Source organism: Antechinus flavipes, chromosome 5 (genome assembly GCF_016432865.1).
Source record: "Antechinus flavipes isolate AdamAnt ecotype Samford, QLD, Australia chromosome 5, AdamAnt_v2, whole genome shotgun sequence".
In the NCBI taxonomy this organism is placed as follows: domain Eukaryota; kingdom Metazoa; phylum Chordata; class Mammalia; order Dasyuromorphia; family Dasyuridae; genus Antechinus; species Antechinus flavipes.
The window spans coordinates 174,457,043-174,479,575 of record NC_067402.1 but is presented as its reverse complement, the minus strand read 5'-3'; the positions used below and the strand labels follow the sequence as shown (position 1 = coordinate 174,479,575).

The window sequence follows — 22,533 nt, the reverse complement described above, 5'->3', positions numbered from 1 at the left end:
TCCTGCCACCTTGATTGAGGACTGAGTGAAGGCAAACTGATAATTTATTATTTTTATTATTTTTAACTGATCATACTATTATATAGTATAGTATAGTATACAACTATTGCTTCCTGAAACATAATGTCAATTAACTGACCAATAGATCATCTCATTATCCCTTTGACTCCCCAGAGTAACTGGGGACTCCGCTGTTACTGGCTACTACTCCCCTGGATGTGTTACCTTCCCTTATTAGAATTCATGCTTTATAAAGGCAGAATGTCACTTTTTACATTAGAATTCCCAGTGCTAAGTTTTTTTCATTTATTGATGAAAAATTTTCAAGTGTGTTGGAAATGAAAGAAGAACTAGAGATCACTATTGACCACAACATAGAAAATTTTGATTATATCAAACTGAAAAGTTTTTGTACAAACAAAACAAATGCAAACAAAATTAGAAGGGAAACAATAAATTGGGAAAACATTTTTACAACCAAAGGTTCTGATAAAGGCCTCATTTCCAAAATATATAGAGAACTGACCCTAATCTATAAGAAATCAAACCATTCTCCAATTGATAAATGGTCAAAGGATATGAACAGACAATTCTCAGATGAAGAAATTGAAACTATTTATAGACATATGAAAATATGCTCCAAATCATTATTAATCAGAGAAATGCAAATTAAGACAACTCTGAGATACCACTACACACCTGTCAGATTGGCTAGAATGACAGGGAAAGATAATGGGGAATGTTGGAGGGGATGTGGGAAAACAGGGACACTGATACATTGTTGGTGGAATTGTGAACACATCCAGCCATTCTGGAGAGCAATTTGGAACTATGCTCAAAAAGTTATCAAGCTGTGCATACCCTTTGATCCAGCAGTGTTTCTACTGGGCTTATACCCCAAAGAGATACTGAAGAAAGGAAAGGGACCTGTATGTGCCAAAATGTTCGTGGCAGCCCTGTTTGTAGTGGCTAGAAGCTGGAAAATGAATGGATGTCCATCAATTGGAGAATGGTTGAGTAAATTGTGGTATATGAACGTTATGGAATATTATTGTTCTGTAAGGAACGACCAGCAGGATGAATACAGAGAGGACTGGCGAGACTTGCATGAACTGATGCTGAGTGAAATGAGCAGAACCAGGAGATCATTATATACCTCAACAATGATACTGTTTGAGGATGTATTCTGATGGAAGTGGACCTCTTTGATAAAGAGAGCCTTAATTGATCAAAGATGGACAGAAGCAGCTACACCCAGAGAAAGAACACTGGAAATGAATATAAACTGCTTGCATTTATGTTTTTCCTCCCGGGTTATTTATACCTTCTGAATTCAATTCTCCCTGTGCAACAAGAAAACTGTTTAGTTCTACACACATATATTGTATCTAGGATATACTGCAACCCATTCAACATGTAAAGGACTCTTGCCATCTGAGGGAAGGGGTGGAGGGAGGGAGGGGAAAAATCGGAACAGAAATGAATGCAAGGGATAATGCTGTAAAAAATTACCCTGGCATGCGTTCTATCAATAAAAAATTATTTAAAAAAAAAGTGTGTTGGAAATGAGGAGGTAGTGAAAGGACCTGATCTGAAAATATACCAAATTATAGAGAAATTCCCAGAGAGAAAAGCATTAAAATAAAATATAAAGTTATTTATGTATTTAAATACATAAATCTTGATAGTCTTGACAATGATTAGGAACATAACCCATCTATGTCTATCTATCCTCTGTGACTCTCATTCACATCCTCCAATACTTTAACCACCCAAGGTACAAAGGACTTGCCTTGCTTTCTCTTTGTATCACGTGAATATTAGTGGGACATCTTGGCTATCCACTTGCTGACCCTTGCTTTTAACACTTGACTAGCACCAATGTAATATACTTCTTTTCAGGTCTATATAAAATGTCAAGTTAACTAGAACATACTTATATATACGTACAAACATATACATACATATATATTTATAAGACACTATCGTTTTCATATTTCCAAATTATAATCATAGCTATTTGGATGACTTCTAAGGTTCCTTCCAATTTCAAATCTATTAATCCTATAATCTTGTTTTTTCCATAAACTTCAATTAATCAAAAGAATGATAATTTGACAGCTTACCTACTGAAAATGAGTCACTCACTGATTTTACTTCACTTTCCTCTTTTTTCATTTCAGCATAATCTCTTATTGAACTCATACTCTAGGAAAAACACATTTACAAGTAGATTAAATTCAAATCAATAAAAAAATTATTAAAAGAAAACTATTATGGACAGGTTGCTATGTTAGAAGACAAGAGAGATACAAAACTAAATAAGACATGATTTCTTCAAGTAACTTAACTATACAAATAGTCATAATACAAAGTGGAACATGATAAGTACATAAAAGCAGTAAAAACAGCTACAAACTCATGAGATTTGCTCAGGTAAAGATTAATGGATACTCAAGGTCAATTCTAGATAAACTTGCAAAAAATACAACCTGTTTTGGGGGTAATACTTCCACTCCTACTTCAGTAGCATTCCTATGGCCTTCTTTACTTATCTTGGATGCCCTTTACCTTTCTTCTCTTATTCATTAGGGACTTTCCAAAATATCTGAAATCCTGTCATATAAGCCATGCCTATTCTATCTAGCTTGACTGATCTCGAAAGCAATGTTAAAAGGAGTTGAGTGTCTTCAGAAAACTTCTACTTTCTAGAGAACAATCTTCTAGAACCAAAAACACCTTCTTGGATTTCTTAAACCATCATGATAAATATTATCAAGTCTAAAGTATAGCATAGGGAACGAGACTTTTAAATTTTTTTTTCTTTAAAACAGATTTAGCCTTAGTATAATTGCTTAACTTGGGCATTTGATTTTCTAGAAGAACAATTCTGAAACCTATATATAGGTATTTCAAAAGAGTTAGGTAAACTGTGGACCCTATAAGAATGTCTCTTTTCTAGGAAGCTTCTCTTCCCCCAATCTCATCCCAATTAATGTAGAACTGTTTACCATTTCATGGTGACATGATGAAAGAAAAGTGGACCAGGAAGTCAAAATACCTGGATTGTAGTCCTGGCTTATAAGCCATGTAACATTAGACAAATCATTTAATAGGTAACATTTACAGAGTGCTTTTATATGCCAAGCATTGTGCAAAGCACGTTACACTTCTTATCTCATTGATCCTCACAACAACTCTGGGAGGGAGAAATTATTATTCCTATTTTACACATGGGGAAACTCAAGTAAACTGAAGGTAAATGATTTGCCCTGAAAACACAATTAATAAATATCTGAGGATGAATTTCAATTCATGACTCCAAGCCTGGAACTACCTAGCTGGCTCTCTGAGTCTTTAGGGTTTTTTTTTCTGTTTAAAATAGAACTAATAATACCTTCCTTTTCTATCTCATAGGACTCTCATAAGAATTTAAACATATAATATATAGGAAAATATGAACCCTAAATAACTGAAAATGTAAAATAATACTCTCTTTATGAATATGGAAGAATCCATATTTATGCCATCTGTGTCTATATTCATTATCAATTTATTTTATCTTCATATAAATAAATGAGGAATTAACTTTGCAAACTACTAATAATGAGCACTCTATGGGTACTTAAAAATTTACAGTTGAAGTTTAATGTTATTCATATAAAAGCAGTATACTTACACTGAGCTATTTTAAAAGGGTAATATATAATAACTAGAAAATCAATACTGTCTTTGTCACAGAACAAATATTCCTCAGATAGCTTAATAACTGTTCTACTTCCCAAACGTGTGGGAAATGGGAGTGGGTGGGGGGTATAAATAAACTGAAATATGGTATTCAGAGCCCTCTACTGGCAAATAGAAATAGAAACAATTTTTTAAAATCAGTGCAATATTATTTGTAGCATATCCTAATTTGTATCATATTCAAGATCATCTACTACACGAGTATACACAGAGATAGATTATTTTGTGTCATCAAATAAATGTATAAATGAAAAAAATTGATTATTCATGTGACAAGAATGGAGGCTAACCAGGCACAGCTATCTGTGAACATTTGTCTCAGCAATGTCTGGGAATATCAAGGAAACCCCCAGCATATTGCCCAGTGATGAAATTATTAGAAGACATGGTGGGAACCCCAGAAGAAGAAGAAAATTCCACATTTATAAGCAAAACCAAAAAGAAAAGAATGTTCTGGGCACAAGATGATAAGATCTGGAGAAAATGAAATGAGAGATAAAATGCAACATTAAATGAAATTATATTTAGTGAAGAAAGAATGGGAAGAAATAAGAGGTTAGAAGAAAAGATGGTAAACCACCTTGCCCAAGAATTTAGACTCCCTGAAAACTAGAATGGCCATAGAAAAAGCAATAGCTTTAGGACCACCAGAAATTTTAAAGCAAAATCAAGACTAAAAAAAAAGAAAGAAAGAAAGTAAGTATAAAGTACATGCTATACAAAACAATTGACCTGAAAAAGCAGGTAAAGAATAAATAATTTTTAAATCATTAGCTAACCTTAAAGCCAACAATTCTAAGAAAATAAAAAGCCTATTTACCTTATCAAGACATCCTAAAGAAAAACTGCCCAGAATTATTAGAACCAGAGGACAAAGTAAAAGAGAATCAATCAATCACCTCCCCATTTTGTAGAAGAAAAAAACAAATTGGAATGTTAAATGACTTGCCCACAGTTATAAATTCTTGGACATTCTAGGAATTCTTGGACATAAGATTTGAACCCAAGGAAATGCAAATCTCCACTGTCTATTTTCCCCTCATTTACCTATAATTTGTCACAATATAATGTGCAATCTGTGGTACAGTGGACAGAGTTCCAAACCTGAAATCAGAAAGAAGACATCTTCCTGAGTTCAAATCTAGCCTTAGTCTCTTACTAATGGTACGATTCAAATCAGGCAAGTGATTTAACCCTGTTTGCCTCAATTTCTCATCCGTAAAATAATCTAGAGAAGGAAATAGCAAAACACTCCAGTATCTTTGCCAAGAAAATCTCAACTGTGGTCATGAAGACTTAGATACAACTGAAATAACTGATCAATAATAATGTGCAATCTGGATTCTGTATAAAATCTTTTAGCTTTCCTACAGCTATTAACCCAACACTTTTTTATCACCTTTTTTGTTTAAAATGAATGGAGGAAAAAGTACAAGAGGACTAGATGGAAAGAAATATACAATTATCATTCATAATCATGAAGATGAACTCACCCATGAACCCTAAAATGAAAATTCCCTAAAAACTCACTGCTAAAATCTAGAACTTCCAGGGCAAAGAAAAAAACAGTACAAGCAGATAGAAAGAAACAATTAAGGAGTTATGGTCTGAATCACATAAGATGTAAGAGGATAACAGAATGCATTAGAAAGAATTCAATAATATATTGTTTACAAGAAATATACTTGAAACAGAAAGATTCAAACAAGGTTTAAATAAAGATTCTTATTTTTCTGGAGCAAAATCTATTATGGCTACAATTGAACTCCTTAAATTAAAAGTAGCAATCATGGTTTCAGGAAAGGTGATTGTAAAAATAGATATCATTAAAAGACTTAAAGCAAGGAAATTAAATTCTATTTAATGATAACGTAGATAAGAAATAAATATCAAGGGCATCAAGCCAAGATGGCAAGGAGATTGGGGATTATGGCTGAACCCTCTAACCTCAACCCTCTAAATTTTTTAAATACCTCATATCAGCAGGCTGATTTCAGAAAAGCCTAGAAAAACTTACATGAACTGATGCTGAATGAAATGAATAGAACATTGTACACAGTAACAGCAAGATTTTGTGATGATCAACTGTAATAGACTTGGCTCTTCTCAGCAATATGGAAATCCAAGACAGTTCCAAGACTTGGAATGGAAAATGCCATCTGCATCCAAAAGAGAACTGTGGATAGAAGCACTAGAAGCAGTAAAGGGACTAAACTTTTGTTCAAAAAGCTATTGTAGACAGAGAGAGACAGAGAAAAACAGAAAGAGACAAAGAAACAGAAAGAAACAAAGCAATAGAAAGAAACAAAAAGAGACAGACAGAGAGCATTAGCTCTCTGTTGCACTAGCAGTAAGCACAAAATCAGGTGTCATTTGGCAGCTTTTTTTTTTTACCTCTTACCCAGGTTTAGGTCATAGTTTCAGGGTGGAAAGGAGTGGTTAAGGTCTATGGTGAAGAAGGAATGGAGGCTTTACCTGAGTAAGGTAGAGCCCAGACCAATTAGGTTAGTAACCAAGAACTTTCTCTGTATCATACCACCTTGAAGACACCAAAAATCTGCAGAAAATCAGGCTAGCCATCCCTCACCCCATCCCCCAGAGATTAGCAACTATTATGGTCCAAAGACAAGAAATAAACCAGAAAAGTGAGCAAATAGCAAAAATGAACTTGATCATAAAAAATTTCTACAGAGATAGAGAAGCTCAAAACACAGACGCAGAAGACAATGACTTGAAACATCTATAAGCAAAACCTGAAAGGAAAGTTTAAATTGGACATGAGACCAATAAGAATCCATCAGTGTTCATATTCCAGAGATTCCACTGCTAGACATATAGCTCAAGGAGGTCATTGGAAAAAATGAAAGATTCCCATACAACAATGTATTCATAGCAGCATTTTCTGTTATTAAAGAATTATAAACAAGTAGATGTCCATTCAAAAGGGGAAAGGCTAAAGAAATTGTGGTACATGAATATAAAGAAATATTTAAAAACAAAACAAAAAATAAAAACAAAACAAAACAAAAAAAGAAATATTAATATGCCAAAATAATAAGCATGATAAAAGCAAAGAAATATGCAAAGACTTAGATAAACTTATTCAGTTTCAAAGGAAATAATTTTTCAAAGTGGGAGAGAAGGCAATTTAAACATTTCCAAATCTCAAACTATGCTATAAAGCAAAAATCATCCAAACTATTTGGTATTAAATAAACTATAGAGGTCAATCAGTGAAACAGAGTAAGTATAAAATAAGTAAAAGCATATAAACATAACCTAGTATTTAATAAACTTCAAGACCCCAACTACTGGAGTAAGAACTCAGTACTTGATAAAAACTGCTCAAAAATTCGAAACATGGTCTAGCAAAAATTGGGTATAGATTAATACTTCCCACCATATACAGTAAGGTAAGCTCTAAGTGAATATACAACTTACACACAAAAAAGATCATATCACAAACAAAGATCAGAGGAATAAGGAAGAAAATACATCTCACAATTGTGAGCACAGAAATGTTCATAACCAAACAAAAAAGTTAATTTTGATTACGTACATGTAGCAAGACTTTTTCTTTTCTTTTTTGTTAAAACAAAAGGGGTTAAATGACATGTTTAGGGATCACACAGCTAGGAAGTATTATGTCTGAGACCAGATTTGAACTTGGGTCCTTCTGACTTCAGGGCTGGTGCTCTATTCACTCTATCATCTAGCTGCCTCATGCAATAAGACACTTGACCTACTTTAAACACCAACCAGGCCCAAAGCACAGATAAGCTACATGGCCCCAGAGTATTTTAGGAAACTCCTTAAGGACAGAGGGGTTCTTCTAATGGTATTAGATTCAGCTCTCATTCTAGTATGTACTCCTAAATAGCAATCACCAAAAAGAAGTTACTATCACCTTAATAGCATCCACATAAGTGATTTTTGTAATTATTTTTCAGTCATTTCACTTGTGTCAAGATCCTTCATGATGCCATTTGTGATTTTCTTGGCAAAGATTTTTGGATAGTTTGCAATTCCTTTCTCCAGCTCATTTTACAAATGCAGTAACTGAGGTAAACTGCATTAAGTGACTTGTCCAGAGTCACACAGCTAATAAGTGTCTGAAGCCATTTTTAAACTCAGGTCTTCATGACTCTTAGCTTAGCACTCTAATGCACTACCTAGCTGCCCAGTTTTAATTTAATGAGTGAGCTAATTTCTCATAAATATAAATTATACAATATAATTACATTTTTAAAATTACATTTCCTAAGATATAGCAAAAACAGAAATATAAATATTTTCATTTTTTAAAAAATTTTTTGACATTTTTATTTAAGGTTTTGAGTTCCAGATTCAATCCCATCCTCTTTCTTTCTCCTTGTCTCTCCTTGAGACTACAAGCAATCAGATGTTATATATGTGCATTTATGTAAAAAATTTCCATATTATTCATTTTATACATAAAGACTTGAAAAAATGAAAAATAGGAAGTGAAAAATAGCATGCTTCAGTTTATATTCAATCAATATCAGTTCTTTCTTTATTATTAGTTCTTTGGGATTGTCTTGGATCATTGTACTGCTGACAATAGCTAAGTGATTCACAGTTCTTCATTGAACAATTGTGTTATTATTGTGTACAATGTCTTCTTGGTTCACTTTATGTAAGTTTTCAAGTTTTTTCTGAAATTCTCCTGCTTGTCATGTCTTATAGATGCAAACATTTTCCTCCAATACCTGACAGCACACTCTCCCAACATTACCTTTGTCTCTAAGGAGAATGGGCTCAAACTTTAACTCACCCATTAAGTTCATTTCCAACTGCAGCAAATTTACTGAATAGAGTCTCTTCTTAATTGAAGAGCATGATATGTTAGATGCCTGGTCTGAGTCCTACAGCTAATTTCCTTGAGACTGTATTCTGCATTGGACTCAGCTACCGGAAAATTATAGAATGAACTGTGATTCTTAGAATCTCTAATGGCTCTCCCAAACGTCTGAAGTTCTCATTGCCAAGTCCATTCCATTTCCAACACTATGAGCAGGAAAGAATGGACCACAACCCAGACAGAAAAAGCAGTGAGGCCATGGCATCTTGACTTCATGTTGATCCAGAAGGAAATACTGGGCCTCTGGCACTGTCTCTGTCTCTATCTGGAGACTTACAGAATTCCTTGCCTTGATCACTATCAGGAAAGGAAGGCCACTTTTCTTCCTTGTAATCTTTTTTATGTATACTCAATTCTATTTCCAAAATCTATTAAAAAATCTTTTTTTCCCCTTATCACCATTGAGTAAGTGGACCAAAAAGTCACAAAATACCTGACTATTCTCTGACATGGACAGACAGGCCCCTGCAGTCCACATCATCATCCATTTCCCTGTCCGATGTGAATTAACAACAAACAGAACCCACTGTTCATGCTAACACTAGGCTCACATTCACCAGGCCCACATATTTCATAAAATTTTAAAGACTTTGCACTAACAAAAGCAATACAGATAAAACTAGAATGAAAATAGTTAAGTAGTAAAGGTAAACGTCTGATAAAGATTTGTTTTAATGTATTTATTATTTCTTTTTAACATTCACTTTAAACAATTTTCAATTCCAAATTCTTTCCCTTATGCTTCCCCCTTGCCCATTGAGAAAGCAAGCAATGTAATATCATTTATACAGGTGAAATCATGCAAAACATATTTCCATATCAGCTATGTTGCAAAAAGAAAATCAAGAAATATAAAAAAGTGAAAAAAAAGGATGCTTCAATTTGCACCCAGAGTCTATCACTTCTCTATCTAGATATGGATAGCATTTGTCATCATAAATCCTTCTGAACTGTAGATCATCATATTGGTCAAAAAAAACCTGTTTTCTATAGCTGATTATCATTACAATATTCTTGTTATGATGTTTAAGATTCTTCTGACTCCACTCACTTCATTTTGCATTAGTTCTGAAACCATCCCCCCTCATCATTTTTTACAACACAGTAGTATTCCATCACAATTATATATACCACATGAATATTATGGAATATTAGTGTTCAGTAAGAAATGACCAATAAGACAATTTCAGAAAGGCCTGGAGATACTTACATGAACTGATACTGAGTGAAACGAGCAGGGCCAGGAGATCATTATATACTTCAACAGCAATATTATATAATGATCAATTCTGATGGACCTGGCCATCTTCAGCAATGAGATGAACCAAATCAGTTCCAATGGAGCAGTAATGAACTGAACCAGCTACGCCCAGCAAAAGAACTCTGGGAGATGACTATGAACCACTACATTGAATTCCCAATCCCTATATTTTCGCCTGCCTACATTTTGGATTTCTTTCACAGGCTAATTGTACAATATTTCAGAGTCCAATTCTTTTTGTACAGCAAAATAACAGTTTGGTCATGTATACTTATTGTGTATCTAATTTATACTTTAATATATTTAGCATCTATTGGTCATCCTGTCATCTAGGGGAGGGGGGGGAAGGAAGGGAAAAATTGGAACAAAAGGTTTGGCAATTGTCGATGCTGTAAAATTACCCATTCATATAACTTGTAAATAAAAAGCTATTAAAAAAATTATATGTACCACAACTTGTTTGGTCCTTCCCCCAGTTGATGGGCATCTATTCAGTTTTCAATTCTTTGCCACTGCTATAAATTATTTTATAATAATTTTATAATTTGCTGGGCAGCAAATACCATATCGGCCATTTCTTGGCCCTTTTTGAAGCCACACTGACTCTCTGGTAGCTCACCATCTTCCAAGTGAAAGATTGGGGGGGGGGGGGGATTGGAGCCAAGATGGCAGAGAGGACACACACTTCTTTCTGATCTTCTCCCACAACCCTCAGACCAATTAGCAAATCCAGCCTATGAATTAGCTCTGGACTGGCAGAATCCACAAATATTGGGAATTCAACAAACTACTAGCAGAAGATAATTTCGAAGATCACCAGAAAAGGTCTGTTTCAATTGGGCACGGAAGGAAGTGGGCCAAGAGCAAGCAGGTCAGGGGTGGTGCAGACTCCATGGTGGGAGAATCTACAGGGAGGAATCTACAGCAGTGTTGGCTACTCTTCCCTAGTTGCAAGCCAGTAAATCAGCAGAAAAGTTAGAAAAAATCCTACACAAACAAAAAGATAAAGAGTAAACCCCAAAATGCCACAATCTCATGGATCCTGAGCATGCACACCCAGCATCAGAAATCAGTAAACATTGACCCAGCGTAGCTGCTGCCAATTGTAGAGGAAGCTTGGAAAAGCCCCCTTACCCTAAAAATATATCTCAACTTTTAAAAAAAAAAGAATAAAAAATCATAAAGAACTCTGATCATAAATAGTTTTTATGGTGAAAGAGAAGAAGATTTCAAAACCTGAGGAGACTAAAAGCAGATCATCTCTAGATGAAGCCCCAAAAGGTGATATAACTTGATCCCCATCACACAAGGCTCTCCTAGAAGAAATTTAAAAGGATCTTAAAAGAGAGATAGAAGAAAAATGGGAAAAGGAATACTTTGCAAGAGGTTTTGGAAAAGACAACACAAAATAGACTTCGTGAGATGGAAAAAGCATATAACTCATTAAAGATAAATTTGACAAAATGGAAAAAGAAGAAAACTCCCAGAAAAACAAAATTTGTGAAATAGAAAAAGAAAATAATTTCTTAAAAAAAAGAATTTGTAAAATGGAAAAAATTCCATAGAACAAAACAACTCATTTAAAAATTCAATTGGACAAATAAAAAAGAAGTATAAAAAAAGTATATAAAAAAAATCAGAACTGAACAAATAGAAAGGAATGACTCAATGAGACTACAATAATCAGTCAAACAAAACCAAAAAAATGAAAAAATAGAAAAAATGTAAAATATCTATTTGGGAAAACAACTGACCTGGAAAAGAGATCTAGAAAAACAATCTAAGAAGTATTAGACTCCCTGAAAACCATGATGACCAAAAGAAGCCTAGACACTATTTTTCAGGAAATCATCAAAGATAACTGCCTGGATATCATAGAATCAGAAGTTAAAATAGCCAGTGAAAGAATTCACCAAACACCTCCTGAAAGAGACCCCCAAATTAAAATTCCAAGACATATTGTGGCTAAATTTCAGCACTATCAGATGAAGGAAAAAAATATTACAGCCAATCAGAAAGTAACAATTCAAATACTAAGGAGTCACAATAAGGATTACCCAGGACCTAACAGCTTCCACCTTAAAGGATCAAAGGGCCTGGAATCTGATATTCTGAAAGGCAAAGGAACTTGGAATGCAGCCAAGAATAAATTACCCCAGCTGAACTGAGCGTTTTCTTTCAGGGAAGAAGATGAACACTTAATGAAACAGATGAATTCCATTTATTTCTAATGAAAAGATCAGAGTAAATAAAAAATGTGACCTCCAAATATAGAACTCAAGAGAAACATAAAAAAGTAAAAAAAACTCTCAAGAACTGTATTTCTGTTATAAGTATGCATAAAGAGTACATGTATAATCTGATTTTATTGTTATAATATCAAAAAGAAACTAGAGTTGGAAAGAGGATTGTACCAAAAAAAGGGGGGAAAGTGGAAATAAAATGAGGGAAATTACATCTCAGGAAGAGGCAAAGAAAACTTATTATAATTGAGGGAAAGAAGGAGAGATTGAACATTGTGTGAATCTTACTCTCATCAGATTTGGCTCAAAGAGAAAATATTAGGCATGTTTGGTTTCACCCAGAAACTTCTCTCACCTTATAGAAAAGTAGGAAGGGAAAGGGGAAAAGGGAAGGGATAGGCTAAATAGAAGGGAAAACAAAAATAATAGGGGAAAGGTATAAAAAAGGGGGAGGGACTCTAAAGAGGAAGGGCTCTGCTTGAGGTAAATAGTGCTCCTAAGTATAAAATACTGAGAAAGAGGGGAAGAGAAAAGTATAATTTGGGGTTAATAAGACAGTAGGAAATACAGAATTATTAGTTTTAACTGTAAGTATGAATGGGGTGAACTCTCCCATAAAATATAAGCAGATAGCAGACTGGATTAAAAGCCAAAATCCTACAATATGTTGTTTATAAGTAATACATTTAAAGAAGAGAAATACATATAGAATAAAGGTAAAAGGCTGAAGCAGAATCTATTATGCTTCAAGTGAAGTAAAAAAAGCAGGAGTAGCCATCCTGATCTTAGATTAGGCAAAAGCAAAATTTGGTCTAATTAAAAGAGATAAGGAAGGAAACTATCTCTTGCTAAAGGGCACCATAGGTAACGAAACAGTATCAATACTAAATATATATGTACCAAATGGTATAGCGTGAAAATTCTTAAAGGAGAATTTAAAAGAGGTGCAAGAAGAAATAGACAGCAAAACTATAATATTGGGAGATCTCAACCTTGTTCTCTAAGAACTAGATAAATCAAACCACAAAATAAATAAGAAAGAACTTAAAGAGGTAAATAGAATACTAGAAAAGTTAGGTATGATAGATCTTTGGAGAAAATTGAATGGACACAGAAAGGAGTACACTTTCTTCTCGGTAGTTCATGGAACCTATACAAAAATTGACTATATATTAGGACATAACGACTTCAAAATCAAATGCAGAAAGGCAGAAATAGTAAATGTATTTTTTTCAGATCACAATGCAATAAAAATTACATTCAATAAAAGGCCAAGGGAAAATAGAACAAAAGATAAAGGCATTATTATAGCTGAGACTTACAAGGTAGGAGACCACTGCCCATGTAAAAGCTGATTGAAATCTTCTAGGCTATCTGGCAAGATGAGGTTATCCCCCAGGAGTTCAAAGAAGTCTTTATCATCAAGGGAAAAAAAATAGGTTATCCTATGGGGATAGTTTGGGAGGGAGAAGTGAGAAGGTATCCATCTGGCAAGATTATGGCCAGAGGTCTCTTTATTATGTTAATCTTTCACTTGGGATGAGATTATTTAGTTTCCAATTACTTTTTGGTCTATTTTCCCTTGGCCTTTTATTGAATGTAATTTTTATTGCATTGTGATCTGAAAAAAATGCATTTACTATTTCTGCCTTTCTGCATTTGATTTTGAGGTCTTTATGTCCCTAATACATGGCCAATTTTTTTTATAGATTCCATGAACTACCAAAAAGAAAGTGTACTCCTTTCTGTGTCCATTCAATTTTCTGATGGTATTCAAAACCTTCACCCTTAAAGCATTTAAAACTACAATATGACATAGAAAGAAATTAGTTTATACACAGCTCTAAGTACAAACTCTGAATAAAACAATACATACAGATTATGAATATCAATCTGACTCCTTTGAGATTAATTGTAAGGGGAAGAAGAACAAAATGAGAGAAAGAAAAGAAATTTAAGATGCTAGAAAAGACATTTCATTCAGACTGCTTTAAGATATTGTAAGAGGATGGCAACAAGATTATACTATGATCAATTCTGATGGACCTGGCTCTTTTCAACAATGAGATGATTCAGGCCAGTTCCAATGATCTTGTGATGATGAGAGCCATCTACACCCAGAGAGAGGCCTGGGGAACTGAGGGTGAATCACAACATAGCATTTTCACTCTTTTTGTTGTGGTTTGCTTGAATTTTATTTTCTTTCTCAATTTTTTTTTCCTTTTTCACCTGATTTTTCTTGTGCAGCAAGATAATTGTATAAATATGATGCTTATATCAGATTTAACATATATCTTTACCATGTTTAACATTTAGTGGATTACATGCTATCTAGAGGAGGGGATGGGAGAAAGTGGGAAAAAATTGAAACTCAAGGTTTTTCAAGGGTCAGTGTTGAAAAATTATCTTTGCATATGTTTTGAAAATAAAAAGTTTCAACAAAAAATTTTAAAAATGTTGTAAGAGGGATCATAAGAATCATAATGACACCAATGACCTGAAAAGGGGTTTCCCTTTTTTGAGACCATCCTACCTTTTTGAAAATAACAAGGGATGATTCCGTTTTTGTGTCCATTTCAAAAATTGAAGAGGTCATTAATTCTTGATTTTGAACTACTTCCTCTAAGCTTGCCTGAGGAACTTCTTCATCCTTAGCAGTTTCTTTTTCTGCAGAATCTTCAATAATTGTGTCAGTGATTTCTGATTTTACTGGCTTTAGAATCACAGGCAATGGAGAAATGTGATCATAATTAGTATGAAAGATACGGACAGCAATATCACTTGTTGCTAGTGCCTTTGGAAGTTCAAATCCAACTCCTGTGTCACCAAATTTGATCCTTTTATACCTGTTAATAAATTTTCATTAAAAATGAGTTTCTGGTAATAAAGGTATCATGTAAATTAATGATATTAATAATAAACAATTAAGATTTACACAGCACTTTACATGTTATTTTACTTTATCTTCATAAAAACCCTGGAAAGTAGATGTTACTATTATCCCCATTTTACAGATGAGGAAATTGGGGCAAAAGGTAGTTAAATGATTAGATTAAGCTTATTCATATAGTTAAATGAGGCCATATTCAAATTTATTCAATTCCAGCATTGAGTCCCAATACTCTGTCCACTGCACCAGCTAACTGCCTCTTAACCACAAAGCTAGTGTCTGAGGTCACCCAAATAGTATATATCTAGAGCTGGATTTCAAACCAGGTTGGAACCCATTGACCCCAAGTACAAATCTCTAAACCTCATATAACCTTCTCTGTCTCTCTCTTTCATTTACTCTCTCTTCTCTCTCACTCTTTGTCTTGTTTCTCTCTCTTAACAAAGTCATAGAATTTTACAGTTGAAAGGTACGTAATGGCAAACTGGAAGGCTATCCAGTCTAATATGTACTTACCTGAAATATGGATCTCCCTAAAAGATGTCCATGACAAGTAGTCATCTTGCTTAAAATTTAAAAAACTTCATTGACAGTGAAAACCTGTCTACCAAACTCACTCTACTTTGAGACAACTAATTATTAAGAAATTTGTAGTTGAAATCAACTTTCTATAACTAGGGTCCTCATCCTACCCTAATTCTGTCATTGACATTTCTTATCTATACTATTACAATAGCCTCCTAAATAGTTCCCCCTGACTATAGTCTCAACAAGCTAGAATTATAGAACTCTAGGCTTAGTTAGGAAGGCAAAATCAAACTCTTCCTAGACATATGATCCTGAGCAAGACATTTAAACTGTCTACCTTAGTTTCCTGACCATAATAGTCCCTACCCTACAGACTTGTGATGAAGATCAAATGAGATGATATTTATAAAAAGCTTAACTCAGTTCTTGGCACATGGTAGGGCCACTAAATAAATGCTAATTGAATTGAGGAGAAAAAAATATTAAGTTACCTTCTGAATCTAAGCAAAATAAGATTGATTTGTTTTCTAGGGGAGATCATTCAGATATTTAGAACCTAATCAAATCCTCTTAATCTCTTTAATGTGACAATCTAGAAAAGGAAGCTGAAAAGATGGGGAAGGATGAGAGAACAGAAATGGTAGGGAAATGATGGAGACAGAGGAGTATAAGATGTTGGGAGATGCAGAGCCAGCTAGCCTGGGGCCCATTCTTGAATGAAAGATTTGGGAGGAGCTGTTCACTCTCTACTCTTCACCTGCAGGGCTAAGGAGATGAGGAGGCATGAGTTCCAGAGATGAGGTGGTTCTACAGGATAATGAGGTTCTCAGAGGCAATAAGTTCCAAATGAAGTTTCACACAGAATGATTTCAAAACTCTAGATCTGCCCTAACTTGTTCATGTTCTACCAAAAATCTAGCACCCTAAATAAACACAATACACTTTATATGTGTTTTGACCAGGGCAGAAGATAACAAGATCAATATAATTCACTATTCAGGACATTTTATTACTATTAATGAATCTCAAGATGGCATTAATGAAGACAACATGGCATAGCGAGCAGAGACAACACTTTGAGGCCAGGAAGACCTGGGCTTCACTCTGCCTCTGATATAACATATCACACTATTTCTCATAATGAGCTGACTATATAATGAAATGCTCAAGTTTTATTTTTTGTTTGGGGTTGGAGGGGGCAGATTCTCACACGAACTTCTTTTTTGTCATGTCCTTCTTATATTCTTGTTCAGTTCCTTTTGCAATCCAAGAAGTGGATTTTACATTGATCCCTTTCAAAATTTCATCTTCTTAGCTATGGTCTTCATACTAAAGAGTCAATCACTCAACTAGTTCCAAAATTTACCAAAGTATATTATAACACAGTTCTCATCTTAATTATAACAGTATGAAAAGGAAGTGGAATCAAGATGGCCGAGCATCAGAAAAAAAGTTTAGCCCTGCTCATCTAATACAATCCCTACACAAAAATTCATAAAATATACCAATCCAAGCCCTGATTGGGAAATCTAAGAAAAAAATCAAAGTGATTCCAGCCCAGAACAGCTCTGGGAGAGAGGCAAAGGGATTGGGGATGGGAACAGGGTCCAAAGGGTGTATTCTAGAGCATGAAAATGCAAGGAAAACTGAGGTTGGGCATAAAAGCAATAATGTTGCCATACTCATACAGAACTCCAGTCTTGTGCTGAATATGGGAATGTGTGCCAACAGGCAGCTCCATGCTTTACTATCCAGTCTTAGACCAGGAGGGGAGCTATATTTCTGGAAGGGATCCCAAGGTAAGAACGTTGAAGCTCACAAGCTTTGTATATGAACAAGGAACAAATCCAAAAGCAAACAGTAGCTGTATGTCTCTAACCCAAGAATAGAACAGAATCTTAGTTCTAGCCTCTAGCTCAGTCCAAGGCCTGTGGCAAACTGGCCTGATCAGGAATTTCAAAGCAAGGGGAAGCCTGGTGTTCTGTCACTTTGAACTTTCCACTTAGCTAATGGAATCCAGATGTAATTCACTGGAACTTTCAATTAGAGACATGACAACAGACCCCAAACCCAGGTCAGGAACTTGCAAAGCTCAGTCCATGAGAACCTTAATAAGAATCAGACCACATCAGGAGCACTAAAAACTTTCAGGTCCATAGCCTGATCACGAACTGCCCCTGAGATCCTGAAATAACACAATATCCAGTATTCCCAAGAAACCAACTGAAGGATCCAAGAAGTTTGGTTAGACACTCTCCCCAGAACTATGCAGAACTTGACTCTAAATAAAGTCTTAAATCAGGAAGTAAGCTGAAAGAATGAATAAACAAAAAAAGAATCACATTAATAACAGCTATGTTGGTGACAGGGAGGTTTAAGACATAAATCCCCAAAAAGAGGACTCCAAACATCTATAAGCAAAACCTCAAAGACAATCACAGCTTGGACATAAGTCAACCAGAATTTCTGGAATAGATGAAGCAATAATATTTTAAAAGAAATAAAAAGTATTTTAGAAAAATGAAAGCAGCAGAAGAAAAAAATAAGAAAAGAAAAGAAACCTAGGGAAAATTTGAAGAGAAAATTAAAAAGCTGGAACAGTAAGTAAAAGGATACCAGGAAAGATTCCTTCTAATATCTCACTCAAAGTCAGGCGGTGTATCTAATGGTATGTCCCTAACATACTGACAGGTGACTAAGCCTGAAGTTGTCCTGGAATGATTTGTTTTTTAATAAATACTGGCTGACTAAACTAATAAGAGGTCAAAACATCTAATGGTCTATTAAAATAAAGTGTTAGATTTCCCATGAACCAATGTCCAATTTATTTGCTTATAGTTTAGTCTTCCCCTTTTTAAAACTGATATAAAACTTAATAGTCCCCACAGCACCATTATTATCCTCCACAATTCCTTAAAGATTCTCAAAAAAGGGATCACACAATTAATAAATCTCAAGGGCAGAATTCAACTTAATAGGCAGCCTCCTTATCTACTTTGAATAGTAAAATGTCTTTTATTTCCTTCCAAGTGCCTATTTCACTAACAAGTTAATAGCATTTTAGTGTTTAGAGCTTAACAATCCTGAACCTGACAGCTGAATGGAACCTCAGTGATCATCTAGTTCATTTTACAAATGTTGAAACTTAGGAAATTACACTAATTTTCCAGTCACATAGGTAGAAAGAAGCCTTCCAGTCACCTGACCTATAATATATACTTACCACAATCTCTCTTCTATGTCTTCTTCCTCTCATATCTTCATTCATATTCTCTCTCCCATGTTTTATGCCTCAAGATCATTGTATTTTTTAAAATATATGAATATGAGTATAAATGTGGTTAAAAATTTTAAATCTCCCTTTGAAGTAAATGTTTGCATTACAATATTCAAGCCATATGACCCACACTATCAGATTTATTTTCTCCTGCAAATTATTAAGTCCTTTCACTGTTATTATTCCTGGGGCATAATTGTTACTTTCTTCAGTTTATGATTTGACAACTTTATCTGGGCAATTGTCCCTTTTTTTCCAGTTTAATGCCTATCAGATCAGACCATTGAATCTTTAAGCAAATATATTTTTCTTAGTCCTAACTGGATGCATTCTATTCCCACCCTAAAGCCATGTTCCTTTATCATAAGATGTTCTGAAATCTGAATCCCAATTTTCCCCAGCCATCTTTGTAGCCAACTGTTTTCTCTCCTTCCACATCCTCCTTTTTCTTTCAAAATGCCTAACAGTCAAAATGTAACATTAATGAAAATAACACCTGTGTTCCCAATTCTTCTAATTTACTGATACTCATCATACTCCATATTAAAATGCTATCTATACTGGGCTTGTTCCACCAGTATTATTTATTCCTACATGTAGGTAGTGGTTGCCAGACTTGGCAAGTCTCAGGAAGTTCTTTGAATTCTAGGATTGATTGCATTACTTTTTTGACTGCCATGTCATACTGTTGATTCAAATTGATCTTGCTGTAAATTTGAGGAAAATTTCATTCAACTCCCTTGAAACCAAAATGGCAAAAAAAAAAAAAAAAAAGATAATAATATTGTCTACTTAATTATAAGCTTCATTAAGGCAAGTGTTTCTATCTGTTTGTTCACTTGAAACCAAAATGGCAAAAAAAAAAAAAAAAGGTAATAATATTGTCTACTTAATTATAAGCTTCATTAAGGTAAGTGGTTCTATCTGTTTGTTCATTATGATTCAAGTATTAGGGAATTCAATTTGAGTCAACTGCAACTCTCAAATTTTTGAAATTAGGAAATATAGGAAATGTTTCTTTCATTTATAAAAGAAATTTCTTTTTGAGTTTACTCATTTTTTCTGCCAAAAAGAAAAAACCCAACAAATTATGGAATTACTTTGGATTCTTCTTGAGGTTTGCCCAAATATACAAAGTGACATTTTCATCTTTAATGATCTTCTCCATATTTCCACTGTCAGTATCGACTAAAGAACTGGCTTCCTGTAAATCAAAAACAACAAAAAGTAAAGTTCCAAAAATCTAGGAGCCCTCTTTACTATCCAACAATCAATGAATTAATCAAAAGATATTTATTAAGCACTTAGCAGGTACTGCACTAGACACCAGGCATACAAAAGCAAATGCAAAACAGTACCTGCCTTCAAGGAGCTTACGTTCTATTGGGGGAAGAAACCATGTACATCTATATGTACGTACAAAATTAAATACAAATCAATTTTGCGTGGAAATCCTCTAGCTATTGGAAGAAACAGGACATGTTTCTTATAAAAGACAATACTTGAATGTCTTGAGGAACAGTAAGGTGGCCAATATAGTCAGAATCCATCCTGTGTATAGAAGAGCAATGTGTATTATTAGTGGGAATGTAATTTGGAGCCAAGTTATGAAGAGCTTTGAATGCCAAATGGAGGAGTTTGTATTTGATCCTAGAGATATTAGGGAAATTGGCATTTACACTGGAGTTTTCTCCACAATAGTGGAAGAAACAAATAGAGCTATAAGAGACTTTAAAGTCACCTAATTCAATCCCTTCATTTTCTATGTAAGAAAACCCAAGTCCAAATAGGCTTGCCCCAGTAGTAAGTCTCCACAGTGGACTATAAAGCCAGGTCCTCTGCCTCCAGAGCCAGAATGGCTCTTTCAGTATGGTCTTAGAATAATTAAGGTTCCATAGAAATGAAACAGAAGGAAAGAAAGAAAACTCCAAATAATATGTCTTCTTGACTTTATCCTTGAGGACAAATGTTGTGTGTTATAAATTGGAAAGAGACCCACAATTTTGTGGTTGACATGAATGAAAGAGAAAAGGTTAGTAGTCCCATCCAGTTCCTTTTAAACTTTCAGTCTTGGATACTGGTAATCCAAAAATTATTTGCCTAGATCACAAGAGGCATGAAGGAGACTGGAAAAAAAAAACTGAAAGGCATTTTTTTAAGAGTTCACTCAGGTCAAAACTAAGCACAGGAATTTGAAAGACAGAAAAAAAATCTAAACCCAAATTTCTTTTAGCTTCTTAAAGCTCAGCTTTTAAGTTGATGTATCTAGAGGTCTAAACTCAAAGAAAAGGAACTAAAAGTATCCTGATGCTATGGAGAAAGGAGACAAGGATCTCTTCTTTTTTGTGGAAAAAAAATCACATAAGCAGTTCTAATTCAATTTTAATTCCAACAGATGACACTGAAGAACCTGAAAAGAATAGCCTAATTAAGAGAGCACAATAAAGGTTTGTAACAAAATAGTCTCTAGTTTAAGGACAGAGCAGCTATCAGCGCCAAGAAAGAAGGCCAGGAATAAGGGGCAAATGGTGGTTTTAAGGATAAAGATTATTCAACAAGAATATGGTCATGAGTGTATATGGTACATGAAGTTTTGCCAGACATGTCTGCTACCACTGATGACATGGAAATCTGCAAGAGGAAATACTGCAAGAGTATGGCAAAATTGTTATGTCTTTTTTTGCAATTCTGCTTAATTATGAATCAATTGTTTTGAACTTCTATCTCTCTTCTGATAGATCTGATAAAGGAACAGTACCAGTTCCTTTGTACTGTTATGTGTACAGTGAGTTATGAATTTTCAGTAGAAGCTAATCCAGAATAGGCTTTAAACGTGGGATAGCTTTCAAAAGATTTGTAAGTTATCAAAAAAAATTATCACTTTAAATGAGTAGCAGTTTTCTGTATAACATAAGTGACAAACAAATGTCTATTGAATAAGCAAATGAATGAATATAGGCTTATTCATCTTCTTTAATTTTAAAAAAATTCCTTTATTAATTAAATTCTGTGACTAATTTGAAAATAAAATTGCTCCTGAAATTACCAGATGTCAACTATTAATTATAAAACAACTATTAATTATAAAATCTCTTCCCATTCTTTTACCATTAAACTATAACCCCTTTTCAAGTCATCAATAAGCATTTAAGAACCTACTACTATGTGCCAAGTACTGTAAAGACCCAGATCTAGTAACTTATAGATTGTACAATTGCTGTGCCTCAAACCAAAAATTCAGTTAACATAGAATTTAGAGGCTTTCTTGATTATGAGGTGAAGGCCAAAGAATTACAAACTCTCAGCAATGAAAGAGATTTTCAAAATCATCTAGTCCGATTCATACCTGATAGAGAATTCCACTACAATCAATGGCTTTTTAAATAGACAAAATCCAGCTTTTGCTTGAGGATTTTGAACAAGTGCCAACTATCTCCCAAAATAGCCCCATATCATTCCTGAACAGTTATAACTTTTAGGAAATGTTTTCTTACATTGAGTTTCTCAGTGATTGCACTCTCTGCCCCAAGTGTTTCCCTCTGAGGTAAAGCAAAACATTTTTACTCCTGAAATTTCTAAGGACAATGGAAATCTCCTAAGTCTCCTTCTCTTTAGGACAAATACCCCCTTGCAGTAATCCTTACAGAGGACAGTCCTTTGTCATCTCAAATCACTCCCCAGATTATCTCTGTCCTAAAATATGGT

General features: G+C 34.3%; 1 protein-coding gene across 4 annotated transcripts in view; it reads right to left on the bottom strand.

The window, feature by feature from the left end:
- The window catches only part of DNAI7 (dynein axonemal intermediate chain 7), a 96,178-nt gene that overhangs the window by 18,638 nt on the left and 55,007 nt on the right, over positions 1-22,533 (bottom strand). For all 4 annotated transcript variants that reach the window (XM_052001571.1, XM_052001575.1, XM_052001574.1 and 1 more), the window contains 3 exons: positions 19,929-20,032; positions 14,667-14,979; positions 2,127-2,208 (listed from right to left, as the gene is read on the bottom strand). In XM_052001571.1, the coding sequence (XP_051857531.1) occupies positions 2,127-2,208; positions 14,667-14,979; positions 19,929-20,032 (499 nt within the window). The remainder of the gene's footprint in view (positions 1-2,126; positions 2,209-14,666; positions 14,980-19,928; positions 20,033-22,533) is intronic.